Source organism: Tympanuchus pallidicinctus, unplaced genomic scaffold (assembly GCF_026119805.1).
Source record: "Tympanuchus pallidicinctus isolate F22 unplaced genomic scaffold, pur_lepc_1.0 scaffold13, whole genome shotgun sequence".
NCBI classification, from domain to species: domain Eukaryota; kingdom Metazoa; phylum Chordata; class Aves; order Galliformes; family Phasianidae; genus Tympanuchus; species Tympanuchus pallidicinctus.
In genome coordinates, this window is record NW_026294648.1 from 5,616,923 (window position 1) to 5,635,024 (window position 18,102).

Sequence of the window (18,102 nt, forward strand, 5' to 3'; positions counted from 1 at the left end):
ATTCTACATGAAGAACAGTCTCTACCTTACGTTGATCCCTGGAAGATGCCCACGTCCAATTACCAATTGGACATTACCAATTACCAAACTTTCAGTGAAGTTCACAGCGCAGATTAGCAGAGGAGCAGTCCTGAAACTTGTTCAGTATCCTTGAACTTTCATTACAGTCAAACACCTGACCCTGGACTAAGGGAAAAATGATCAGCGACCCCAGGTTTTAAGTATCTGCTTGGTATTTCACTTCCCATTTTCCCTGGAATTTCAGGTGCTCTGAAATCACTTCTAACTGCAGACTTGCACACACTCACTCAGTGAGGGATACAAGCAGCAGCACAGTCTGAACCCCCTGCCTCATTAAGATGCCCTGGAAACTCAAAGGCAATCAAATGCTAGAAATTCCAGTATCACTGCCATCTGACTTTCCTGTTGCACACCTGCGTTTCACAGAAACAAATGAAAAAGAAGCAACAGAAGCAATATGATGCTTCCTGGCTTTGCAGGTAATGTTGAACATACCAAAATAGCAAAAGGCTGCTGAGTTCAGGCTGAGAAGGCTATATGCTGCTCCACAGTTTAACTCTGAAAGCATAAGCTTCACCTCGCAATTACCAGGTCTCACTGGTGGCTTACATACACAGAGTAGCAGTATAATAAAAGAGCTGACTTTGAGAAGTAGTCTACTCAAAACCACATGATAAGACAGCCTGAGAAGTATTACCAGCAGGCAGCCCAGAAACAACACTGTGCTCTGGAACATTACACGAAATGCTATTGGCAGGAATTAATTCAGTCCGACTTCTGTGAACATTAAAGGTCACAGCAGAAGCATCAAACACATACACAACACCCTTGCACCTTCTCCACTTCCCAAGCCCAAAATGACAGACAGGTACACACAGGTGTGCTTTGCCTGGGTCAGCAGAATGCCTATCTACAGCCATAGCAACGCTGCCTGATAGCAAAGCCTTTGTGAAGTGAGCACTGGGTTGTGCGGGCAGATACAGGGCAGATTGAAAGAGACTATGATTAGTCAAAACAAACAGATTAAACAGAATGGTAAGCTCAGCTGAACAGAGAGGGGAGCTACCCTGCCTGTGCAAACACTTGCCTCTAATCTTAACTAAATAAGGCCAACATCTATTTTAACACAATCAATTTTGTTTTCTATTTTACCTTTTAAATGAGATTGCCATACTGTAGTCTTGCAGGTGATTACTTAGCTTTCCTGTGTTCAAAAGGAGCAATAGACCAATATTTCTCATGGAGAGAAGGCAGGTAATATGGCAACACCACCAACAGAGACTCCTGAAATTGCTGACAAAAACAACACAGTAGATGGTGCTGCTGGGAGCCAAAAGCCACATCTAAAATTTATATCCAAAGTCGATTACAAGAAAGCTGGTTGTAAGTTTCATTTCCTTCAGTCTTATGCTTCTCATCCCAAGCTTCCCTCTTTGTTTTTGTTTCTTTACCAGCCTCGTCTATGAAAGGAAGGCTGAAAGTATGAGGGCACTCAGTTGTCACATTGAACGTTAAGTACAACACACAACAAAAAGACTGATGCCATCATACAGTCAGTAAACACAGGTCTATGCTAGTTAAGACAGGTGGGTTACATGTTACCGTAAAATTTACATCCAGTTCTCTACCATTATGCTAATCCAGTCAAGGCCTGGAGCTCTCCAGTCTTTTCATTGCTCCCTTCTATGACAGGAGTTTTATATAATCTGTTTCTCTTTATCCCTATCGTCTCTACTATTTCAACCCCCTCCCCCCTCAAAAAAAAAAATAAATATAAATATATATATATATATATAAAAATTCTAGCTTTGGTAGGATAAACAAAAGCAGCTACAACTATACTTGTTAGGTCTACTAAATGTAAAAGTATGACTGTGAATTATATGCAAGTGGCAGGAAAAACAAAACTAAAAAGTATAGGGTAAATGAAACCATTTTGTTCAATGCCCAAAGTGTAACAGAGCAGGAGTTCAAAACTTTAACACGAAAACCTAAGTCTTATTGCTGAACAAAATACATGAAAAAATAATTTATCAACCCATGAGGAAATTCTGTGGTAACTTGCTACCAAGCTCAGTGTATTTCTTTCGAGGAGCTGTAAAACACAAGGTATTTTTCATAATCTGGATTGGTTCACTTTTATGCATTCAGGTGGATATTCACACATTCAGCCTAAAGGACTATTTTGCCCATGATGAACTTCTTATATCCTAATTATTCAACGGTGTAAAATGTTTTGAAAAAAGATAGATATTTATCCAACTAATCACTTAGTAAACTTATTTTAAAGTGACTAAAACTGAGTCTTCACAAATTTCTGCTTAGGATTTTAATAATAAAATTCCTTCCCTTGCTACACTGATATGCAGAGAAAATTGATCTCTAAGATTTTATTTATTTAGGAATACAGTATTACCACTTTTAAACTATGGGTATTCTCATCTCTCCTCATAATTAGCAAGATGCATCCAATTAATGATGAATCACTCTACATAAGTTTCCTGTTTAGAATGTACTGGCAATACCACTGCCACAGTCAACAGAGCTCAAAATGGGGAAGAGAGACTCCCTTGGTTACACATCATAGCATTTCTGCACATAAGCCAAAAAAAGTTTTCTAAATTTGTGTGCATCTCCACCTCCAGAAGGAAACTGTTAACTTCAGGAGAGCCGTCACTACGTCACTGACAGAAGCTACTCTACTGTGTGCAGGTAGAGATGCATATACACTACACACTGTATATGATGTACAGTGAGAGATCACTACTAGAATTAAGGAAAGTTTTACTTATTGTGATCCTAAACACTGTTAGCACATCGGTAAGAAAATGTTGCCTGACAGAAACCGTTGATATTTTGATTGCTAAGCACCAGGACATGTCAGAACATCTGCTGGAATCCACTATTTTTCTCACCAAAAATTGGGTCACAATCCCATGCAGAGTGCTGAAGAAGGTTAAGAATGAACAGACAGACAATTTGGTTCAGTCTAGCAGTGCCATGCCCTTGGAGTAACTGAAGGAAAGTACCTTTCAGCATCAAAGTAAAATAAACTCAGAAGAGTCTCTGTCTACATTCTCAACTGAAAATTTTGGTCAAGTTGCACTTTCTGAAATAGACAGTTCATTCACACACTACCTACTTTGCTGATTAATTCTGCCTTGCCTGAAGAAGTTTTTCTTCACTTTCAGGAATTGCTGCACCTTCTCCAGGAATCTGTTGCCCAAGTTACATCTCCTGGTTTCTGACGCCTCCTAGGAAGGCTTGTGGAGCTCTCAAAGTTCTGAGGTATGTCAAAGTTGCTTCTGTAACTCCTCAAATACTCTGCTGGAAGCTCTGTAGCTGGAAAGACTATCATCACGAAGGAAACTGCTCTCAGGTATCCCTAGCTTTCTATTTTTTAAAATAACAATTGAGATAAAATAACAGGTTTGGGTACATTCAAACAGGAACTTTACATTTCAGTGGTCATTTATGAGTTATTTCTGGTTTTGACTCACTAATATCTAAGACTGTAAGGCATTTAACCTTCAACAGAAGAATTGCTTTGACATCATAAGCTTCTTCTCACTGATTAGTTTGCCTCCCAAGGTTTTAAAGAACACACAAATATTCCAGACCACACAATAAAACCAACACAGTAAAGATAACTACGTCTTCCAGAAGTTTACAAGGAACTCCAGCAGTTGATTTCTTCAAGCTGAGCAGAAGTAAGCATAAAATGAACAGCTTGAAACAGAGCAGTGGCACAAGAAACAAAGAACATTCCCCCTACTAATCTTACTTCATACTGAGATTTACATGATGCTTTAATAGCAGAGGAAGTCCTCATAACGGAGGAAAGCCTCCAATCCAAAGCTATTGAGAGGCACCAATTATTTTAAGTGGTGACCTTTCAGAGGTCTTCAAATGACTAAATATATAGTTTCTACTTTATAGCACCATGAACAGTCTACTGTAACTGAGAGTACCAAATTCCATCGATTCTTTAGAAAATAAAGAAAACTCTTAGAAAAAAAAAAAACAACACAAGTAGAAAGCTTGCTACTAGCTCTAGTGATCAACTTATTAGTTTTCACTCTATGCAAAGAAAATGGAACAATATTAAGGTGAATGAATTTAGGTGTAGATCAAAAAAATGAAGGATTATGCTGCTGGGGAGTGAAGGATTATCATCACTTACCTCCCTCATCCAGAAGCTTCCCACTCAGGGGCTGGGATGTATCTGAAGAGTAACATGTAATGGAAATTTGTAGCATTAAATTGGAATGCTGATTGGAAGCACCTGATGGAGAAGAGGTGAGAATACCTGCTGTTTTAGAAGTGTGAATAGGATAATCCCAAAATCTGACTTTCTGGTCTTCTGCTCTACCACTAACTATTAAGCTTAAATTTGTTTAGAAACAGGGGAAAAATACTACAGCAGTGAGTTGCAGTAAGTTACTGGAGAACAGTTTTCCAAACCAATAAAGTAAAAAAAAGGCTCAAGTTACAGTTTTTAAACTAAATCATAACCTCATGACACCAAATAGTCAAATAATAGGCAATAATTAGCATAAAAAGGAGATAGAAGTTTACATCAATCTGTACAGTGATACAGCCAAAAAAACAACCAACAAACAAAAACACACCCATCATCTCCCTATCAGAGTATTTAAATACATAAGTCAAAGCTGCAGAAAACATAGTCTTACCTAGTAAGTGTGTACTCCCTGAGTCCTGAATGCAGGTTCATGGCAGAAAAAGTACCTATGCATCCACGCAATCGTTTATCTCGACCAATCTTCCACGTTACAAACAGTGGGCTGTTTTAGGAAGGAAAAAAGAAAGACACGATCACAGGAGCACTATGGACAGCATGGAATGTCAGTAACAGTGCCCTTCCTTTTAGGGTAACTAAAGAGAGGACTAACACATAAATTAACGTATCTAAGTTGCAATTCTTTTGACTGCTCTAGGAATGCTGCTCATGTAATATGTTAGAAAATAAAGACTAGCAGAATATTTAATACACAGAACAAAGTTCTGCTGGTAGGAGATAGGATAGGATGCTTAACATCCTGCACTTGACGTCTCCTGACAACAGGAAAAGCCTCACGTCAGACATTAATCAATAAAGAAGCCTTCAGAGAAGGGAAAAACACCTGTGTCATGCTAGTTCTCACCTGGATACACTTTGGTCTTTAACAACGATGGCAAGAAACTACCCAGGAAGTATTTCTGAAAACAAGCAAATTTAGGAATATTCTCCACATGTAAAGGACTGCCTGAGCAAAGGTTATTCTTTCCACAAATCCCAACTCATCTCCAGTTCATGTTCAAGAATCTCACAAATGAACTGAAGCAGAACAGAACCCCTAATGTAAGCTGTACATATCAAGAGTTCAACCATTACAAAGAAATATTTCTATTAACAAACAATTCTGTATTAATCTAGACAGTAAGCTAACAAGAAGCCATGCAACTTTTGGGGATGAAAGCTTTCTTTTCTGTCCTGTATCACTGTATCAATACAGAAGCATCAAAAGCTAAAGGAAGTTGGGAAAGTGCACATGGTTCCTGGGTAATCAATCTTCTAAACTCCAGAAGAGACTCCCAATCTTGAGATAAACAGTGGTTATAGAGAAGAAAATCATACTTATTTTTTTCCTCCCAGAAAGCAGGCAAATCAAAGCAGATTACACAAACACCTACTCTTTTCTTTACTGGTAGGCTTAAAAAATAAGAAGTCATTTCAGCTGAACATCTTGACACGAAGTGTTCTTGATCACAAGTAAGTTTATGCTTCTACACAACAAGCAAACACTCACCTCCAGCCCTTCCATCTTAAGTATGGTTTTAATTTTTGTGTGAAGTCGCTGGCTACTGAGGCATAAACCTACATCATTCTTGATACAAAGACTCCAGGCACGCTACACAAAAGCTGAGGCACAAGGTGCATCACTGACATTTAGAACACTTGCAGCTGTCTCACACACATGAGGATGTTCCTTACTCCATTTTGGTTTTATTTTTAAACTGCTCAGGGAAAAATGGAGAAACAACCAGCCCCCCTTTCCCCCAAACTAAGTGGGACTCAATGATTCTTGTTGGTCCCTTCCGATCAGGATATTCAATTATCCTCTGAACAAACAACACTGAAAAGCGTAAAGCCACAAGGGACTGCTACCTGACAACAGTCTAAAATAGGATATTACACTATTACTCCTTCACCCAAATCAACAAGTAGCATTTGATTAACATTTCCAAGAAAGGTACCTCAATTCACCTCAATGATATCGACAAAATTATTAGACTGCAATGCTACTGAAGATACCTTCTCCTCCAGAAACAAGCCCAAGAAAGATTCAAATTGCATGTCAGGATTATTCTCTTGACCTTTATCTTTGGATTATGAGATTTATAACCTTAAAACACCTAGCAGAGGGCATTCAGGGGAACATACATTTACTTTCTCATCAAAACGAAATTCTAGGGTGTCTCATTACTGCTATTTTAAAAGGGCAATATCAGAAAACATGCTGCGACCACCCCCAAACATCAAATAGATTGAGACACTTACATATGCTTTCAAAGTTCTTCTCAATGAGTACCAACAGAAATAGCGAAAGTTATATAGCTTGTGTATTTGTACTACGAGTAGTGCTAAGCTCAAACCTCTGTTCATTAGTTAAAAGCACCACATAGCTACAGATGATGTAAAATACAAAGTCTGACAGAAGATGTTTTTGCAGCATCTCAATTTCTGTGTTCCCTGATTCCTGCCTTGTTCCCCAGGAGCCACTACAGCATCAGCATGTCTACACAGAAGACTTAAGCCTACCAAACAGAATTACTTCTCCTAATTACCTTCCCAGATGCCTTCAAAGTGTAATACAGACCAAAGTTCAGAGAACAGAGACCAACTAGGATTCTAACTGCTGAGATTCTAGAAATAAGGCCAAAAGAGACCTTCGGGGCTGCCAACAGCATAAAGAAAAATTACATTATATAATTTTCTTCATAAATGATCCAGATTCTCTACCTTAAAAAACCCTAGAAATAATGGAGGGAAGAGCCCCAAATGAAAAACTACAAAGCTGCCTCAAAGCCTCACTGAAGTTGAAGAGCTCCGCAAACATCCTGATTTCCTGCTGCAATGTCTCCCGTCACCTCGCACCCAGCTGCTCTTCTGCCAATGCTGTCCGTTACTTTAAGGAGCTCTGACAACATTTCTATCTCTGAATTACCCACACTGCTCCCTTTTAGTCTCACAGCCTAAAATAAAGTCCGTCATTCACAGCTTTAGGGAGCATTTCTGTCCTTACACTAAAGAGGAGATACAAAACTTGCTCATATGAACTAAGCAAACTATGCAAAGAATTTACGCTTCTTTCTAGCAATGCTCTTCCATCTTCTGGCACCCCCAGTTTCTCCTGCCTCTTTTCTCCAAACCTCCAATGCTTTTCATATGTTTTAAAGCTAGCAATAATCCATGAATAAACTTGACAACTAGCAGCCTCAGAGCTCAGTTCTGCAGTACGGTGCCTAATTCCAGATACTGACATCACGAACTGCTATGTAAATATGTAACTTTTCTACTTACAAAAAGTCCTTATTTTCCTCTTTTGTTTTTCTGCAGAAAAAGTTTTTGTTGTTGTTTGGCTTTTTTAAACATCATCTTGTTAGACCTGAAATGAAAATGTGCACCTCTAGGCACTTGAAAGAAAAGCAATAGAAGCGAGATTCTTCAGCAGGAGCAGCAGAGGAGGCAGACGTGATGCTCAGCAGCCCCTTTTATCCCACAGCACACAGGATACACATCGCTTGCTGGAGAACTGGGTTGTCTTTTTGCCTAAAGAACTTTGAACCCTCATATCCCACATGAATGCCGGAGTATTGGGGAGGAGCACTCTCACCTTTCTGGCTCAGGCTCCCTCCCACCTCGTATGAAGATTTTGTTGTGGTTTTTGTGTTGTTTTTTTTTTTTAAATTTTTTTAAACGTTCATTAAAGCAGATGCAGCTACTGCCTGTGAAGACTAACACTCAGCTTCATGCCATTCTCTTACTCAGCTCAAGTGAAGCATCTCATTTAAAAACAAAAAAGCTCTGGGCTTGGGAGTGAGCCCTTTTGACACATGGACCTCTGAGACAGCCTTCTGTTAGCACAACAGCCCAAGCTGCACGGAGCACCCTGAATACCCAGAAGCTGAAAAATGGTGGAGGATGTTCCAGAGTGACAGAGGCAGAAGGAGGGACCAAACCCAGACCCTAAGAAACTTCTGCAAACTTCTCAATCATTTCTCTTTCATGATGGTCTTCATTTTATGATGGGAGAGAGACTCAAGATTGTGAGCTAAACATTGAAAAAATATTTCCATCTAGAGCTGCTCACTGCTGTCAGCAAATTGACAAATGACCCGATGATAACAAACACTTTCCAACCAGCCATTGCCTAATTTACTATTTATCAAGAAGTCTTGCCCAGCCCTAATCTACATCTTGCAAAGCAGGCAACTGTTTCATTTATCTGCTACACCAGCTGGTAACCAGATGATTACACGTTGTTTGCCCCCTGCTTTCATCTGGGAAACTGAGTTGAAGAGACAGTTGTCACATTGTAAAGATTTACACTAATATTGTTTTCTGATACAGAACTGCTGTCATTGAAAGGGGCACACATAAATGCAATAAGAGATGCTACTGTCTTAACAGACTAAAACACATGCATACCCTCAGCATCCCACTCATCCTAAATACTGACCTTAAAGGGTAGCCAGACAAAGCGTGGCTGAAGCACAAGAACGTGGGTCACCCAGAGCCCTGCCCCATGTGTCACTTCAGCTACTATTACACTGTTTTCATTAATGAAGAAACTAGGACAGCCATGTAACTTCAGTTGAGCATTAATCCACTGCAACCTGTGCAGAACTGGAGCACTGCACACAAAGGTGATGAGGTAGAAACCCACATAACACAAGGATTGTCTTATTCACTGTACTTATCCCAATGCCCTTTGCATATTACTTGCTCACATTTTACCAGAAAAAAAAGCCAAAAAAACCCACCAACTAATAAAAATTATTGACCTGCTTGCTTTATGCTACTGAAAATACCTCAAATGAAAGAAAAGTGTGCAAGCTATTTTAGTAATCAGCCAGCTATCACAGTAAGAGTCAGCATGCCAACAGCTTACACAAGCACTGGGTAGTTAGCACTGTTAAAAATATAATTATTTAATGTAAAGCAGCACTCAATACAAGCTGACTTTCATTTACCAGCATACTTAACTGAAAAGTGAAGTAATTCTTTAATTTGGAGGATGGGACAAGAGGCAGAAAGCATGAAAGCATGAGTCTTATTCCAGTACTATGAGAAGTACTATGAGAAGTTTGTCCTCCTTGTTATGGACAGGAAGAAAAAGAGGAAGGAGGGAAGAGAAGAAAGGAGGGGTAACAGATCAAGGATATTTATTTATCAAAGATGAGCAAGGACTTCCTTGGTTCCAGTTAAAGATTCCCAAGTAATGGGAAACTTGTAAAGTGAAACTATTTTAACTTAATGAGTGCAGAAGTAAACTGGTATTTAGAAGGACACTTTAGTAGTAGTTGTTTAACCATTTTTATGCAAAAAAACAGGAAGGATATAGGATCAGACATTTAAAAAGTCACTGCCGCCATCCACAAAGGACCAGAGCGCTTCCACTTCAGCTCCAAGGACTTCAGGAAGTACTCTGGACAAGCTAAGATGTGGAAGACAGCATTTTCCCTTTTGTTCTTACCGAAATGCAAGCTATTATTTCTGAATCTTACAAATGTGAACACTTGCCTTTTTTTTTTTTTTTTTTTTTTTTTTAACTTAAACTCATGTCTTATTCAGAATCACACTAAAACTGTAAAAATGCTGAACAGCCATGGCAGATTGCTTCAAACTAGAAATTGAAGTTTATCATCAGAACAGTCAGCTGAGAGCCTTCGCACGACCGGTGTCAGCCTTGCTCAGAATCACAGACAGCAGTCTCCCTATTAACCGAGGCAATTCAAGCTTTGTTACACTCCAGGCTGCAGCACGGATGTCTCAACTCAGTGAGCTAATGCACATTACTCAATGTAAGAGAAAACAGCTTAGTAATGAAGGAGGTGTGGCCACACACACTGATAAATCCGAGCGAGGGCATCAGCGCACATGCTCTTCAGCGCAGGAGAGGGGAGGAATGTTGAAAGTATCTAGGTCTGTGATGAAAGGGAAAACTTGATGGATGGTATTTTGGAGCCAGTCACTAACAACAAAAATCTGGTGGGTGCCCTTACAGAAAACAATCAGAAAAGCACGCGGTGTGCTCCCAGGCCTACCAGACACATGCAAGGCAGCTCCTGCAGTGTGCTGCTGGCTCCTCTCCCTCCTGTTGTTGTTTCTGTTCCTTTGTTTTTAATCTCAGAGGGTGTGCAAATTAAATTAAGAAGCCCTTCTAGATTTGATTCTAATAGTTTCCTGACTGCCTCCCTCCCACTTGGAAAAATTTAAGTGAGAGTGACTATGAAAAGAGAAGAATTGGTGAAATTTCAAAAGGAAAAAATGGGAAAGGAAAAAAAAAAAAAAAAAAAAAAGAAAACCCACAACCCACAGCATCTGTAATTTTTGGACCAATATAGTTAGTACCAGCCAGAAAAGAAGTAAGATGTTGGTAGCTAGAATAGGAAGAAATACCATTTGAACAGATTAGATTGCTTTTAAGTACTTTGGACCAGCTAAAGTTAAAGCTTAGCTGTATTTAAAGTAACTGAAGCAGTCCCAGAACAAAAATAGTTGCCTTAGACAATGCATAATCAAGGGATGAGATGCCAGGACACAGCAAGAAAGAAAACTCCCGGCATACAGGGGAAGGCAAAGAAAAAAAAAAAAAAGAAAAAAAAAAAAGGAAAAAATTCTTTTTTCTGGGTGAATTTTAGGATGTTTTTGTTCATTTCAGCACAATGAGCTCCAATTCATAGAAAAACACTACAAGAAAAATTCCCACAAAACAAGATGGACAACAGTCAAACTTGACAAGCATATTTCATGGCAAACCAAACTTGCCTTCTGTACCAAGCCTTGGCAGATAGGGAGAATTAAAACATGTCAGCCTCATTACATTTCAGATATTTTCAATACCATCATATAAGCAAGGAGGCAAAACATCATCCAGATGACTTCAGTGAAGGTTCTGACTAATAAAAGCATCTAGAAGAGAGTGACAGGAGCCACCAGAGACCTGCTAGCTGTTACCTAAACAAAGCAGATGGAAAAGATGGTTTAAGCTCAGGAAGAGCATCACAGCTATCAAATATGAAAAAAGGCTTTTTGCAAAGGCAGTGAAAAGAAGCTGTTCTCCATATCCATGGTGGACAGTTTCAGAAACAATAAGATTAAATTATGGCAGGAAAAATCTGAGTCAGACATTAATTAATTTTCAAAATCCTTATGGTAAGAGATGCGAGCACATGGAGTCCCTTTCTGGAAGGATGCATGGCCATCATCATCAGACCATCTTTGAAGGCCTCCACAAGCCATTCCTATTGAGAATACTGTAAATACAACTGGTTCTGCCATGTAACAAGAGAATAGACCAAATGGCTTCCTGATGTTCACTGCAGACTCATTTGCTGATTCTGTGTGACACAGCCTTAGACAGCAAGGGGACAATTCACATACAAAACTAGTGGTTCAGCTGTGGGACTGACAACTGTCCTTACAAACTTGTAGAATCAGAAATAAAACATCCAGGAAGAAGCACATTCATCTCAAACACTTCTGCACATTTACAGATGAGCAGAGAGATATGAGTAACACTGTTTATACTCTAAAGGTCAGAGAACACAACTGACTGAGCAGCCTCAGCAAGGTTCAAGGTACCAGTCAAGGTTTCCTTCTGAGCATAAGCATTTTCTGAATCACAAACAGCAGCCAGCTTCTTCAGCACCTTTAGTTACAAGTTCAAATCAGGCTCTAATGTAAAAAGCTGGAGAAAACTGTGATATCTTTCCTAATCTGAACAGCAATGTAAGAAACCTCTCAGGGGTAGGGCAATTTTTGTCACTTTTCTTTCCCAAGAACTAGCTCCCCTTAAAGGCTTCTAGTTTCTCCTTCAGCTACTTTTTCCACTACGGCGCCTCTTAACACACATTTTGTAGAAGAACACAAAACACTACTTGCTTGACTACTTTTACACAATAGGAAAAAGAATTCGCTGCTGAGTAGCGTCTGAAATCCATTACTCTCCATGTGCCCAGTTACACACACACACCACATCCAGCCCCTTTACCTGGAGAAAGGCTTCCTCTAGCAAAATTCAGAAGACTGAACATGTCTGGGAAAAAACAAACAAACACACACACACACACACTTCCCCTCCAGGAGGTAATTTTGTCTGGGATAATGTTCCTCTTCCTCACGGAGAAATATGCTGACATTGTTACAAAGACTCTATGCCGTGTTACTTCCTCAAACATTCAGTCACTGGAGGCTCATTATCGCCAACACACAGTGATCCAAAGACAACCACTGCATACCAGCTTCAGATAACAGGTGTGAGATCAGCAAATTTTTACTTTAAAACCTATGTAATTACTGAAAAAATTACCAAATACTTGTAAGGGCACAGCATGGTATTCAGTCATTATTAACACTAAATGATCTAATGAGCAACTCTTCACACTACTCTATTTCAGAAACAACCACTTAGAGATTTCCTCACCCATACAACAGACTTAGTATTGTGGTGGTTTTCCTGCAATCATAATGTGCCCCTGACAGATGAGCCTTGCAATCAGAACGTCAACTGCTAGGTGTGAATTTGTTAGCAAGTTCTGCTTATCTAAGCAGCTAATCTTAAGGAAGGTCAGAAAGCAGCTACTATTTTAAGAAAACCTAGTTTAAATAACTGCATAATCAGGGTTAAAAATAAAGGGGAGTGCCTAATGGAAAGTCATTTTCTAAGGCAAACCCATAATAGCATAATTAAGATTGCATTCAATTCATCAATTGAAATTAAAATGAGAAAAATACATAAATTCTCAAATGCAATCAGGTGACATAAGTTCATTCAGCAGCAGAACCAGCGCTGCTATTCTTACAATGGTATGATACCATTACACAAGTTGAGACAAGATGGGCAGCACTCCAGGAAGGTGAAGACAGAAATAACAATTTATAGGGTGAGGGGGGATGGAGAACACTTTGGTACGTCCAGATGGACACTCAGTCAGACACTACTCCATATCACCGCCTGCCTTGGGCACTTTCTCTCTCTAATTCTCATAAGACAATCCAGCAACTTCATGAAATAAATGGAGTTTCTACAACATATGTTTCTGAATTCATTGTTCACTTGGCTAAAATAAATATTTACCTGTAACAAAATCCAGACCTACTCAGAAATCACACTAGTTGGTCACATAGGCTTATTTAGCATCGCTAAAACAAAGATGTGAAGGCTTGTAGCTCCTCGGAGGAACAAAACCAACAACAAAAGTCACATTCCACGTAGGCAGAGAAGCGCAGCTCAGAACCAAATCAGGTTTATGCACCTCTATCCTCACAACGGTTCTAAATGTTGCCAGCCCACAAGAATGTCTGAAACTAAACGTAAGGACATGAAGCACTGTGTAACTGCACTTTCAAGAAATAACTTGGAAAACCATTTTATTTGTCAGAGTGCCATCTGGGCGCCAAACTCAGAGTGCTTAGGCTGCAGCAGCACCGGGTCACCAAGCACACACATCTCCTCAGGACAGCATCTTCCACACAGGGCATCCATCCAGAACTTGCTTTCTTAGGGTTACCGATGCATCTGCAAGGCTACGTATCTGCTTTCAGAGTGAGATACTGGAATTTTCCTCTGAAATGTAATGTTTCTTCCCCAAATTCCCACAATGACAGGTGAGGCTGTACACAAACCAAGTCATTTGTGGGACTGGTTGGCTGCAATGTCTGCTGACATCTGGCCAAGCACCCAGGCACTACCCAGAAGGTTATACCAGTTAATCAGCCCACACCACCTCTGATTACACTATTTCAGCAATGTTCCAGGCTGTTCTCCAGCACCCCGAGCTCCAAGATCATCAAGCAGTTTTATATCTCCATCAGCAGATGTCAGCTTTATACACCTGGAGAGCTGCTAAGTCATTAAACTAAATTAAGTCACGTAGACTTCAGAACTTCAGCCCCTGAGGCTGTCCTTTGGCCACCAAAGCCAGCTATATTTCCAAGACATTAAGGAGTTTAAGTGAGGATCCAAACAGCTCGTCCTGGGAAGCGGCCGGTTTGGGGGCCTGAGCTCCCAATAAAGCAGAGCAGGTTTCTCAGCTGTTTTTAAATCAAACCTTAGAAACAGTTCTCTCCATACAGTGGAGAGAGCAGTGGAGACAGCCTTCCAGATACAACCCAAGTAGTGGCAATGCAACATCACTAGGCTATTCCAGGGCTTCGGCTGTCAATCTTAGCAACACTGTTCACAGAGCCTCAGTGTTTACTATTTCTTGTCAGAATCACGCATGCAACAGGGAAACCATTAGTCATTTCAGATTTCAAATAGTCTTTGCAATGATAAAGAACAGTGGCACGCAGCTGTCACCCACACAAAAAAGGGAGGAGAGGACACAGCTTTGGAACAGACACGAGGAAGGGGAAAAAAAAGAAAAGCAAGGAGAAATAGAAGTGAAAATCCACAGTCCTGCCAGTAGTCTGTGGAAGTGAAGGAAAAACAAATCACCTTTTTCACCTCCCTCTGAATGCTGAGCAGAATAAGTATTTAAAGCGAGCTTTAAATAATGGAAGCTATTGAAATGAAAAGGAACTACCAGAACAGGACAGGGGTTTACACACTCTTTAAAACATCCGTGGCAACCGTGATGCCAAAGCTCCTCACCAGGGTGTTATCACAGTCCTGTCTGTGATCATGCACAGCATGATCCCCCGCTCTTCCATATTTACCTCTGGCTAGTCGGTTTAGCCTTCTATCTTGTAAACTTCTGCTAATCCCATTCAAGCCCAGGCCAGCAAGGTAAACATATGGACTTTGGAAACAAATAGAATATATACATATATCCATTTTAACATTGTAAGTCATTAAGTTTTGCCTGCCCACCCCGCCTTCCCCCTCCCCCCCCAAAAAAACTGTATTGTTTTACATGCTTTTTCCATATGAGGTGCCCACACATCTCCCCAAACCAGCCCAAAGGAAGTGCTCAGCCCCAGGGCCACCTCCCGCAGTGCTCCCAGGCAGGCACTTATCAGCCCAGCCATGCTGGGGGCAGACAGGACAGCTCTGCACTCTACCCAGCCCCTCCTGGCTCTTGTGAAGCACCCGCACAGGAACTGCTTGCTCACTGGGCACTGTTTCATAACCATGTAACACCCTCAGATCAGCACCACCAACCTCGTACAATTTGAGATGTGACAAGGTATTATACAATGGGAGTAAATAACCAGAACTGCAATTTATTCAAGGAGCATTTATAGAAGTGCTGCAGCAGTGTCCGCTGTCACTACTGCTCAAGGGAAAGGGGAAGAAAAGAATGGCACTGAGGAAGAAGCTACAGAAGCTCATTTCTATATGGCTCCTTATGGAAACAGCAGCGTGCCGTGCATCCTCAATGCCAAACCTTGTTGGTACATGCAAATATCAACACCAATTGTTTACTGGTGAACTGACAGCTGAAGGGTTTACTTCTTCCTTCATCAGACTCCAAACTCATTATACTTCAAAACATCTCCTCCTGCTCACCGTGCTCATTTTTACATTTCCTATTCTCAGCATTTTTATCCTTTGCTTTTCTTTTTCTTCCCTTATTTTTCTCCCTTTCGCATTCATCCTTCCTCCCGCATCGTTTTTATACCTAAGTCTATTCTCTCCTGTGACCAGCTTTTGAGAAGGGAGAAGAGGAAATAAAGTAGTACTTGGGCTACTGCTTGCCACACACCCATTGCAAGTCTCTTCGGCTTAAGACCTCCCCAGATGGGTCCCTACTTGCTTCCATTGATTCTACAATCCTCACTTTGATTGAAACATTTGGAGCGTTCAGCACACTCCCAAAAACTCAGCACAACATTAGGAAAAGGTGGATTTTGAATTTTAGAATGAAAGTGTGTGAAAATTTGGCTCCTCTTTTGAGGGCGTTGCAGCAGTATGCATGTACCTACGTACTATGCACACCCAGGAACAAGGAACAAACCTCCAGATCAACTTGTGCTCTACTGTCAGAAGAAAGCAAGAGTAGGTGTCAATGTGTTCTAGGTTATTAAGAAACAGTAACTTGTAGTATTTAATAAAATGGCACGTTATGCATGTTTACATTATAGAACTGTTCACATCTATGTTCTGACCTACTTTAGCAAGTTCTTCCCCAGTTGCACAATTATGAACCAGAGCAGAAAATCAGACTTTGTAACTATGAAGTTAATAAATCAATTCACTGTCATTACAAATTATTGAAGTTATTACCTCATAGCCTGCACTCACCTGATTATGACTTTCTATGGGGCATATGTAAATACTCCTGAGAAATGTAATTCTGCACCCTGATACCTTTATTATTATTCATACACTACACCTCTTCTAACGAATTTAAACTTTGTAATACACTAAAACTACTGGTTTGTTACACCTTCATTCATAAGAGCTATTAAAGCAAAGCCAGTATTTTCTCCCTACCTATTGCTACCTCTCATAGCCCAGAAAACCAGTTCTGCAGGAGCAGACAGCCAAACCAGGAAAATGCTGCATTTGATTTAACACGTAGTTTGCATCTAATAACTCTGGCTGCATTAGAGTTGTTTCAGAGTGGATAGGACACAGCCAGTCACCTCCCCATCCAGTTTCCAAGGAAACAGAGCAACTGAAAACATACACTGCTCTCACACTGAAAAACAACTTTGCGCCTCAAAACTCACATACCCAACACGGTCAGATTAACAGAAGTTCCCAAATTAACACCACTTAAAAGCACTGGCGCTACTTATCTCTCCAAAGCGATACCATGCAGTCTACTATCAAGGAGAAGCAAGTATCCTGAGTTAGAGATATCAATATTAAAGGGAAACTTTTCAAAGAATGCAACAGTCATCCTAAAACACGTAACTGGAAGTTTTGGTAATCCTAGTGGAAGCTTTGACTTCCACTATCATAATACTACAAAACGTTTAATATATAGTTTATGATCATTCTACCTGCAAACTGGAATTGAGATTCAATATTCCCAGTGAAAACACTTTCCTTCAAGCAGGTTTCTTCCCCAGTGACATATTACAAAGGATTGAGCACGAGTCTTCTAAAATCCCATGAAGTCAAATATATCCCAAACCAAAAGTTTTGAGAACACCCCTTCAAAGTGCTTTGAAAAGCCACACAAGGCCCCAGAAATACTTTCTTGTGAAGAACAGTGAAGATGGTGCTGAAGGCACTAGATAAGAATAGTTCCAGCCCCTGAATTCTCTCTACTTTGAAGTCACTGGAAAGAATGCAGAAACATGACTGGTGAGCTGCTAGTACACACTCACTCTTCAGTCGTTAGCAACACGATTCAGAACTAGCTTAAAAGTTGAAAAAGCATTCTGAGGGCAACAGAAGTCTGAAAGTTTAGCTCCACATCACTCCCACTCCTACAAGAGGTAGGGAAATGCAGAGACCATTTCCAGCATGCCCAGAAGTAGTTACTGCATATTAACTACAAGCCAAGAGCCAGAGAATATTGTTTTGCATAGATTTCAGACAGCAGCTTAAAACAGAACTCCAACCTTTAGAGTCTACACATACCACCTTAAAAGAAAGTCTGTTCTCGTTGCCAAAGAGACCAATTTTTTCCTTCCAATTACTTGACACTTCTGCCCAAACTGCCAGTGACCATTAGGAACAAGGATGCTGGGTTTTTCTGTACTGTTTTTATTCTGCTGAAATATTATCTGAAGCAGCTGGTCAAAGCATCAATGAAAAGAAGGAACTGTAGTAATTAAAAGGTCACACAAGATTATATTAGAGACATAACTAGGATTCTCCTGTTAGAAATGATTCATAACTTACATCTTAGCGCATTTCAGCTGCTTGTGAGACAAGTTCTTCTTTCAAA

At 40.2% G+C, this 18,102-nt stretch overlaps 1 protein-coding gene and 1 long non-coding RNA gene across 2 annotated transcripts in view; one reads left to right on the plus strand and one right to left on the minus strand.

Moving 5' to 3' along the window:
• The window catches only part of LOC128075848 (uncharacterized), a 354,845-nt gene that overhangs the window by 90,102 nt on the left and 246,641 nt on the right, over nucleotides 1-18,102 (plus strand). The gene's annotated exons all lie outside the window — the stretch shown is intronic.
• AMMECR1 (AMMECR nuclear protein 1) overlaps nucleotides 1-18,102 on the minus strand; it is a 96,707-nt gene that overhangs the window by 33,764 nt on the left and 44,841 nt on the right. Inside the window, exon 3 of the mRNA XM_052672959.1 lies at nucleotides 4,716-4,826. Coding sequence (XP_052528919.1) covers nucleotides 4,716-4,826 — 111 coding nt within the window. The remainder of the gene's footprint in view (nucleotides 1-4,715; nucleotides 4,827-18,102) is intronic.